We start from the raw sequence: 9,482 nt of genomic DNA, 5'->3' as shown, positions 1-9,482 counted from the left end.
TCTACTGGTTATCAATCAACTTCACATCTCTACTGTTATCAAATCAACTTCATATCTCTACTGTTATCAAATCAACTTCATATCTCTACTGTTATCAAATCAACTTCATATCTCTACTGTTATCAAATCAACTTCACATCTCTACTGTTATCAAATCAACTTCATATCTCTACTGTTATCAAATCAACTTCATATCTCTACTGTTATCAAATCAACTTCATATCTCTACTGTTATCAAATCAACTTCATATCTCTACTGTTATCAAATCAACTTCATATCTCTACTGTTATCAAATCAACTTCATATCTCTACTGTTATCAAATCAACTTCATATCTCTACTGTTATCAAATCAACTTCATATCTCTACTGTTATCAAATCAACTTCATATCTCTACTGTTATCAAATCAACTTCATATCTCTACTGTTATCAAATCAACTTCACATCTCTACTGTTATCAAATCAACTTCACATCTCTACTCTTCACCTTTATGTGCGATCCAGCGGACTGAGGTGCCTTGAGAATTCGCTGTAGACGTCTGCAACTTGCCCCGGCCGTAAAGCTTCGGCCGGGGGCCCAGTGACCTGCTTTGGTAGCGAAGCTTGGTGTTGTAGTGATTCACTGTTCTGGACGAGCATTGCGGGACCGTCCCGGCCCGCAATGCTCGGTGTCGAACCGTGACTGACAACTTGACACTGCTGCCATGCGCGGCGGCTGCCGCAGCCTGCAAGGAGGCCGGGCAGTCGTTCAAGACACAACGGCACGATCTAGGCTAGTAGCGTTCGGCGTCCTCCCTTACACGCCGCCGTGGCATCATAGTACGATGGCAGCGTTCAACCCGGTTCAACGGTGTCGCCGGATGCACCATCAGGAGTTGTAAAACATCAGTGCTGGCGACTCGATGATGATGGGAAGAAAGGCGGGCTCCCGGCCGGGCCGCCCGGACTCCGTACCGGGCCCGGGGGCCACGGGTGCCAGGCTCGGAGGGGCCGCCCGCCGGCGTCCGGTGCGATCCGACTCCTACACAGGCTGTGCCAGACACGTCACTGACAGTGCGCGGCAATCAAGTGCCACGTGAGCGGCCTCATCGAGTCGGCATCGAGTCGTGTCAAGTCAGAGGCGCGGCTGGCAGGCAGTGAGGGCCGCCGAGCCGCCGCTGACTGAATGAGCCGCTGAGCCGCCACCGGGATGTCAGACATCCAAGGGGCCGGGCTGAGGGCCGCCGGATCGGAGTCGGCAGACCACCCGGCCGTCACGGCGTACGGTAGTACCGCCGTCCGAGTCCGGGGGCCTGGAGTCACTACTATACCGTACTGAGGACCCATTGACTAAAACTAGTATAGTCGTAGTCCGTCTCGGGGAACCCCGGGCTGGTACTACTGCCACCCAGTCACGTCAGCATCTCAGGGCGTGCCACGGTGACTCCCCGGGAGCAGCGAATTGGCTGCGCCATGCCACCGGTCGTCTCGGGCGTAAATCGGCCAGAGGGTACGGTACGGTACCGTGCCGGAGTAAAGCGCCTGAGCGCCGGTCGATGATTCATGATGTTTCACTGCACGTCGACAAATTTTGAAAGCTCTCAGGAGTCTTTTGAGTGTTAATTTGAAAGTTCATAGTTCGAAATGGATTTCATTTGGCCTGTCAAAAGTTGGTGACGTGACCACGGTTGTGAACTTTCAGGTGCCTGGACGCCCGGGACTCGGCGAACCCCGGGGTGACTTTTAGAATTATACTGTAGCTGAACAAAAATGTTTTAAAATCTGGATACGATCTCAGATGAATCGCCGTTGGATCTCAGTCTGGAGATCATACGGCGTTGGCTAATTGCCGAGCCTCGTCACGGCGTCTTCGATCCTAATATCAATATAATTTTTTTTTCACAGAAGTAAAGACCCAGTTGATCATCGAGTCCGAGCCGAATATATATATAGTAGACTTACCTGTAGTAAATAATTTCGTTGGCGGGCCGCAAGAGGTTTGACCGCACGTCTTCTAGATCTGAAGCATATCTGGAAGCCCTTTCGAGGATATTTGGGAGTTCGTTCCAGACAGGGCAAGATCTGGAGCAGCACCGAGGGATCTGGAACACATCTAGAGCATTTCGAAAGAAGGCTTCTAGCGGTCTATGGTGTCATGCCGGTGTATCATGAAGTGCCCTCTGCAGTCATGGTTAAAGGGCTGCAAGGGGTGAGGGGTGCTGGGGGTGGTGGGGGTTTGGGGGGGTGGGGGGTCATGGATGAGAACGTTCCTTGGAACTTCGGAAAACAGGGGTAGTCAGGAATCATTGAATTGTAAAGAAGGTACCGCGCCTTGATAACAACCACCCACCCCTCCGTATCCACAGCGAACCTCCTACCCTAGTAAAGTCCCGCAAAGAAACATCACCCCTGTCCTTAAGACCCACCCTACCGTAGATTTTTACTACCTATGAGCAGGTACCCCTTCGTACCCCCTACAAAGTGGTTTTTCACCGCGACCGTCCCCCCCTTTCCCCCCTCCTCCTCGCCGTATCACCACCCGTGGGGAAATAAAAGTAGAAACAAGAACAGAAGAAGCAGAGCCAGGAGCAAGAACGGAAACCAAGACGTGGGTAGGACAGAACTGAGCTACCCAAAACAGCAAGACAGAAACGAAGATAGAATACATCGTTCCGATTGATCGAGAGTCATACGCAAGAAGTTGTGGAGTGTTCTCAACAGGAGGAACGAAAGCAATTGCAAACATCAAGTTGTTGTGGCGCTAATCATGGTCAGACCTTCTGCCTCCGTCGAAAACAAGAAGCTCGCTCTACAGTTCGCCTCTGCGGTTAGCCTCCTCCCCTCCCTGCCCCAAGCCCCCCTGATGACTCCTCTTGCAGGTCTGCGCGTTCGAAGATCCTGACTCTACCGTATCCCGGACGGGGTATTGCTCCTTGTTCCGTTGCCTGGCGCAAGCGTGCCCGTTTGCCATCCGAGGACAAGACCCTTACGTGGGGCGGCATGGGCTGACGGAGGTGGAGTTCAACAAGGTCCTCGAGAGGAACGGCTTCACCAAGCTCCGAGCCAAGAAGTCCTTCAAGATGGAAGGATCAGGACACGAGGACTCGCAGGAGGATGGAGGTGAGCTGATCGGAGGAAGGGGGCAGCATGTCCGGCGACTGACGCTGGTGGTGCCTGCAGTGCGATATGTATACTCGGGGTATCGGTGGAGGAACCCCTCCGACCCGGACGATCGCCGAGAGCTCGTGGAGGCGTGGAAAGCGATAGCGGCGACGTCCGGGCCGTTTGCGACCTGCTGCAGGCTGGAGGCGTTCCTGGAGGTATGCAAGGAGTACCACGACGGCTGGAAGAGCTTCTTGTGCAGAGTGCCCACGTACCCTCGCTTCTTTGAGGAGGTCGACGAGGCCTTGAGCCCCACCAAGCGCAAGCTGGACGAGGCTTGGAGCGATGAGCCCAGCAACGCCGTCGTCACTACCTCGATGCTGCCAAGGCCCGCCAAGCTCCTCCACGCGTCCGCTTGTCCGTCCGACGTCGTGGACCAAGGCTGCTGCGACCTGGCGTCGACGGCCTCTGAGACGGAGCAGGGGGAGGAGAGCAGCTGCGGGGAGATCGACTTCATGACGGAGGCGCACCTGAGGGAGTGTCTTGGGGCGTACGAGCTGGAGGGGGCGGACGGCGTCAAGCAGGAGGGTCAGCTGGCCTGCTACGGCGGGGCTTGCCGGCGAGACTGGGGCGCGGGGCCTCTACCGGAGGAGGAGAGCGCGGTGATGATCCAGAGCTTTCTGGAGTCGTGGGAGCGAGTGGACGGGGCTGAAGGGCGCGAGGGGTCGCTACAGCGAGTGATCGATGAGATTATCGTGAGCCCGCTGGACCCCGAGGACATCGAGGAGCTGGTGGGGACGGAGGGAGCCCTCGTGGAGCTGGTTTAACGTTGACACGAGAAGTCAAGCTACGGTACTTTTTAAGTACCACTTGAGACTAGGCCGTATTTGAGCAAGTCATTGTACAGTTTTGGATGTTTTAACGCATTTGATGTAGAATATATCAGATCTGTTTTCAGACACAGACTCACAAAAGGATACCTTAGATTCTCAAGCTAAGTGACCAGTCCCAGTACTTCCTACATAGAGAAGAGAGCCAAAGCAAAACAAGTTTTGAAACAAAACATTTCTTCCTTGGATGATCGAGGCCGGATGATCATATCTACGAGATTGTCCAGATTTCGTCAGACCGCAGTAATGCGCAGGCAGCCATCGACATGATCTGAGAATGATAGAGTTGAGTGCATTCTTGCTTTATTGCGAGAGAGTTTTGAAGACGCTATGAATTGAGATTTCGAAAGCTCAGATTGCTTATAAAATTCGAAGGAAGGGAAGTGGAATACACAGGGAGGGAGGGAGGGAGGGAGGGAGGGAGGGAGGGAGGCTAGGTAGACCGAAACCTTACCCCCAAGCCAGGAGGGAGAGAAGGAGGAGCAATAGAGGGAGGAGGACGGGGAATAACAAACGCGTGTACGGGTAAAGTAGAGAAATGCATCCAGGATGACTTTGGTGTCAGGTTTCTTTTTTCGGAATTTTTTTTTATGGATCGCACGATCTTTCATTTTAACATTTTATAATAATAATGATTTACAAATTCACCGTGTAGTAAACCTGGAAAACTTTTAGGAGCTCGGGGACGTTCTAACCCCCCCATTTCACTCAAAGTACCCCCTGGTAATCCATCGAGGGTCTCATGCTCGGTGTCATGAACCTCGTCTCACGCCCTTTGTCATGAAGACCATCAGGAATCGGAGGACCGACCTGAGGGGGTTGTTGGGTCGCATTGACTTTTCACCCGGTACATTGACTGTCATTTTGGGTCAAGATGGTGGGTGGGTAGTCTGATGGAAGGGGTACGCGAGCTCTTTCCTTTAAGAGGTTAAAAGGGTTTTATGCTGGTCGGGAAACGAAAGCCAGAGATCGTAAAAGAGAGGCAAACCTTGAAGGACACAAGAAGTTAGAAACAAGATACACAAGACCTCGTCAACAAGATACAGGATACATCAACCATCTCTTCGTCTCCTTCAAACAACAATAGTTCCCTCTCAACCTGTTCTCCCTATCAGGAAAAACAAAAGAACAATCGTAAAGATAAAATCATGGTCAGACCTTCTGCCTCCGTCGAAAACAAGAAGCTCGCTCTACAGTTCGCCTCTGCGGTTAGCCTCCTCCCATCCCTGCCCCAAGCCCCCCTGATGACTCCTCCTGCAGGTCTGCGCGTGCGAAGATCCTGACTCTACCGTATCCCGGACGGGGTATTGCTCCTTGTTCCGTTGCCTGGCGCAAGCGTGCCCGTTTGCCATCCGAGGACAAGACCCTTACGTGGGGCGGCATGGGCTGACGGAGGTGGAGTTCAACAAGGTCCTCGAGAGGAACGGCTTCACCAAGCTCCGAGCCAAGAAGTCCTTCAAGATGGAAGGATCAGGACACGAGGACTCGCAGGAGGATGGAGGTGAGCTGATCGGAGGAAGGGGGCAGCATGTCCGGCGACTGACGCTGGTGGTGCCTGCAGTGCGATATGTATACTCGGGGTATCGGTGGAGGAACCCCTCCGACCCGGACGATCGCCGAGAGCTCGTGGAGGCGTGGAAAGCGATAGCGGCGACGTCCGGGCCGTTTGCGACCTGCTGCAGGCTGGAGGCGTTCCTGGAGGTATGCAAGGAGTACCACGACGGCTGGAAGAGCTTCTTGTGCAGAGTGCCCACGTACCCTCGCTTCTTTGAGGAGGTCGACGAGGCCTTGAGCCCCACCAAGCGCAAGCTGGACGAGGCTTGGAGCGATGAGCCCAGCAACGCCGTCGTCACTACCTCGATGCTGCCAAGGCCAGCCAAGCTCCTCCACGCGTCCGCTTGTCCTTCCGACGTCGTGGACCAAGGCTGCTGCGACCTGGCGTCGACGGCCTCTGAGACGGAGCAGGGGGAGGAGAGCAGCTGCGGGGAGATCGACTTCATGACGGAGGCGCACCTGAGGGAGTGTCTGGGGGCGTACGAGCTGGAGGGGGCGGACGGCGTCAAGCAGGAGGGTCAGCTGGCCTGCTACGGCGGGGCTTGCCGGCGAGACTGGGGCGCGGGGCCTCTACCGGAGGAGGAGAGCGCGGTGATGATCCAGAGCTTTCTGGAGTCGTGGGAGCGAGTGGACGGGGCTGAAGGGCGCGAGGGGTCGCTACAGCGAGTGATCGATGAGATCATCGTGAGCCCGCTGAACCCCGAGGACATCGAGGAGCTGGTGGGGACGGAGGGAGCCCTCGTGGAGCTGGTTTGATCCTCAGCTGTGATTTTGGATGGATCCACCCTGCATGTTTTTTGTCATTCTACCGCATTGTCACACTCCTGATGATCAATGCTTGTTTTTAATGTAATTTAGATTAGAACGCTCAAATCAAAATTGCAATTATTCAGCACAATTTAAGACGAAATTAAAACAATCAACATTTAGCGTTCCAATCTTCGCTCATGGTTTGCTTTTTTTTCCCACCCAAACACACAAGATTTGCTTGAGCATGGATAACCTCACCTGAGATAGTTGCCTTTCAAGCTAGTCTCATTCTCTCCGCGAAATTTGACCCTGCAAAGTAGTCCTGCAGCACCAATGAGCTCAGAGTAGGAAGATGTTGAACAAGGTGTTCTGCGGCATTCTGTTCCATGTAGTATTGCGCTACTTCACAACTTTGTTGGAGTTATCCACCATCAAAGGGAATAGCATTTTCTTTGTTTTTCTCCCTCATCCTTCAGTCATGACTGAGATGGAACTTATTCAAACACATGCTTGATGATGATAATCCTCGCTTCATCATCCCCGCTACTTTGTTGATGCTCAGGCAAATGCAGCAGCAAGCGCGATCAGCAAGCTGGTTTTGTGTTTGAAGCAGAAACACGGCTGACAGAGATAGAGCGAGCGTCGAGTCATTGATCGGACATCTTTGTTTCTTCATCTCATACTCCCACAGCTCCATGGTATGGCGCATGGTTGAATCGACAGGAAGCATGGTTTCAGCACCGAAGCTGCAAGCATGCTCTACAAAAGTTCTCCCGAACTGACGGTATTGCTGCGGGTCTGATCAATCGGTGATCACTTGACAGCATAAGAGTACTTCAAAATCCTATCTCTACTGGACACTCATATTGCAGCTTTGCCACACTGTTCATCTCTGAGAATTTACTTCACCTTCAGCAGCTCGTCAAACGTCGTCACGTTCCTTTCGTAAAGACTCCAGTGTATCTTCCCACTTTCCTTTCTTGCCATGCAACCATCTGATTTCTTGCTGATATTTCGATTCGGTTCTCGCACCTAGTCTGCATTCCCATTCTATGTTTGTGCCCGCACAACTCAACAAGCACATCATTCAACCTCGCACACGCGATATCAAACTCCCTGTCATGTCTTTTTGAGACGCATCGTTCTCTCTCCAGCCTCTCGCGTGCCATCTCTCTCTATCCTCTCTTTCCCTTGAACCTCTTACTACCACTTTAGATCTTCCTGCCCTATCCCCCCAAATAAATCTCTCCCTCTCCCTCTTTCCCACTCCCTCCCTTTTTCCAATCCCCCCCCCCCCCCCAACTCCTCCTCCCCCATCTCTCCCTTCAGTCTTTCTCTCTTCCCCTCTCTCCCTTCCTCCCCACTTCCTCCTTCACCTCTGACATATCTCCCTCCTCCTCCCCCGCCTCATTTTTCCATATCTCACATCATGTTTTTTTCTCTTGGGGAGGTGGGGCGGACCCCCCCCCCAAAAAAATATCTACTATATGTAGAGCTATGGGATCTAAGTAGGATTCGAAGTTCAATACTTTTCCTATATGTTCTTTTTTCTCAGTGGTCGAGCCACCGGCCGGGTGGGCCGGGCAGGCCCGGCATAAAGTCGACATGTCGCCATGCAGGGGATGGGGCGCATCCTTGCTGGTGGTCGCGTTCATGGCGGGAAGAGGAGGAGAAGGAAGAGATGCTGATGTGAACTACAAGACAAGCGTGAGATAATTCCACATACTTCTCCCTCCCTCCCTCCCTCCCTCCCTCCCTCCCTCCCTCCCTCCTCCCTCCCTCCCTCCCTCCCTCCCTCCCTGCTTACGCTAGTTCACTCCAATCGAATGTGCCTGCTTGTTCCTTGCAGAACTTCACGCTACAAGTGCTAACTCATGTTGCAGGTACTTCGTCCCGTGCATGGCAGTCACTCGGTGAGAGGCCGCGAGTGTCTTGATGTTTCGGTACATCATGGGTCCCATGGGAGGTCAAGGTTTTGCTTGAGAGGCGGTGAAGGTGGAGGAGGGACGCAACCGTCGGTTGAGGTATAGGTCTCCTTCGATGCAGCAAGCCTGTCATGATGGCGAATGGTCACCCAGGAGATGATGTACAACTCAAGTATGCGGGAAGAGATGAGAAAGCACTTCGACAAGATACCTCAGGAAATCAAGAATTACATTGATCAGGCGCACGACGACTGGGTCCGGATCCTCAGGTTCAAAGAGAAGGCGATGGCGGCCAAGCAGGAGACGCAGCAAGAGCAGCCGTCGTCGTCGAGCAACTACACCTTTGAGCAGCGGCTGCGAGGATGGGCGTTGAGGTCGCAGGGGGGGGACAGTATGAATGGAACAAACAACGCAACAGAGGAAGATGAGGAGGAAGTTTGGAGGCAGCAGGGTGTGGGAGGAGGGGTTGAGGGGATTAGAGAAAACATGTTGAATGACTATCTTCGCCATGTGAATGTCGAGGAGGTCTTTGCGATGAAGAACGCAACTGACCTGGCAGTATATAGCGAGATCCAGTCGTTGATAGAAGACATCGACTTTGTTGGAAATGTCTCCTCTCACTACACCTACCCCCTGGTGCGAGATCGTGGGGGAATGATCTACCTTGTCCCTCTCCCTCTCCTTCTCCCTCTCCCTCTCCCTCTCCCTCTCCCTCTCCCTCTCCCTCTCCCTCTCCCTCTCCCTCTCTTCCATTCTCCCTCCCACCTCCGTCCCCTTGAAACCTTGTCTCGCAGGTCAGTATCATCCCCCACGGCCCTTGGCTTCGTCCGTCGGATCAATTGCTCTTCAACGCCGAGTTTCCGCTGCCTCCGATCCACCAGGAGGGGGAGAGGGAGGAGGAGACCTTCGCCAACTTTGTTCTTGCTCTGCTCTCTGCTAAGGAAGGGGGATGTATCATGCTTGACTCGTTCTCCTCGGCTGACTTCCCTGGGGTCCCCAACACCTTTCCTGTCACTCTTGCTATCAGTGTGCCGGTCTGGTGTTGCCTTCTCAACCGACTTGTGCTGCGAGTGAGGACGATGCTGGGGATAGAGTCGAAGATACCGTGGGATGTAGATCTGCACATCCATTTTCAGGTGATAATGAAGTTGATGATGGAGATGAGGGGGCCGGAGATGATGATGATGATGACGACGACGACGATCATGATCCTCCTGTAACTCATGATCATAACGATGACGATGATCATGAGTTGGAGGAGGGAGGAGGAGGAGGAGGAGG

The 9,482-nt window shown here is 53.2% G+C and overlaps 4 protein-coding genes across 4 annotated transcripts; all 4 read left to right on the top strand.

Moving 5' to 3' along the window:
* Positions 1–55: 55 nt before the first annotated feature.
* Positions 56–460, top strand: GUITHDRAFT_54199 (hypothetical protein; the record flags this gene model as incomplete). Its single annotated transcript, XM_005818006.1, has 1 exon — positions 56–460. A coding segment is annotated over one exon (405 nt), but the record flags the coding sequence as incomplete, so codon positions are not given.
* Positions 461–2,747: 2,287 nt separating this feature from the next.
* On the top strand, positions 2,748–3,909 carry GUITHDRAFT_122714 (hypothetical protein; the record flags this gene model as incomplete). The annotated part of the gene is made up of 2 exons (XM_005818005.1): positions 2,748–2,807; positions 2,860–3,909. 2 exons carry the CDS (start codon positions 2,748–2,750, stop codon positions 3,907–3,909), a joined length of 1,110 nt encoding a protein of 369 aa, XP_005818062.1.
* Positions 3,910–5,120: 1,211 nt separating this feature from the next.
* GUITHDRAFT_122713 (hypothetical protein) lies at positions 5,121–6,282 on the top strand (the record flags this gene model as incomplete). Its single annotated transcript, XM_005818004.1, has 2 exons — positions 5,121–5,180; positions 5,233–6,282. 2 exons carry the CDS (start codon positions 5,121–5,123, stop codon positions 6,280–6,282), a joined length of 1,110 nt encoding a protein of 369 aa, XP_005818061.1.
* Positions 6,283–7,881: 1,599 nt separating this feature from the next.
* GUITHDRAFT_149513 (hypothetical protein) lies at positions 7,882–9,271 on the top strand (the record flags this gene model as incomplete). The annotated part of the gene is made up of 4 exons (XM_005818003.1): positions 7,882–7,983; positions 8,160–8,189; positions 8,355–8,837; positions 8,996–9,271. Coding segments are annotated over 4 exons (891 nt in total), but the record flags the coding sequence as incomplete, so codon positions are not given.
* Between the last annotated feature and the right edge of the window lie 211 nt (positions 9,272–9,482).

Source organism: Guillardia theta (genome assembly GCF_000315625.1).
Source record: "Guillardia theta CCMP2712 unplaced genomic scaffold GUITHscaffold_414, whole genome shotgun sequence".
In the NCBI taxonomy this organism is placed as follows: Eukaryota; class Cryptophyceae; order Pyrenomonadales; family Geminigeraceae; genus Guillardia; species Guillardia theta.
This window is presented reverse-complemented; position numbering and strand designations above follow the sequence as displayed.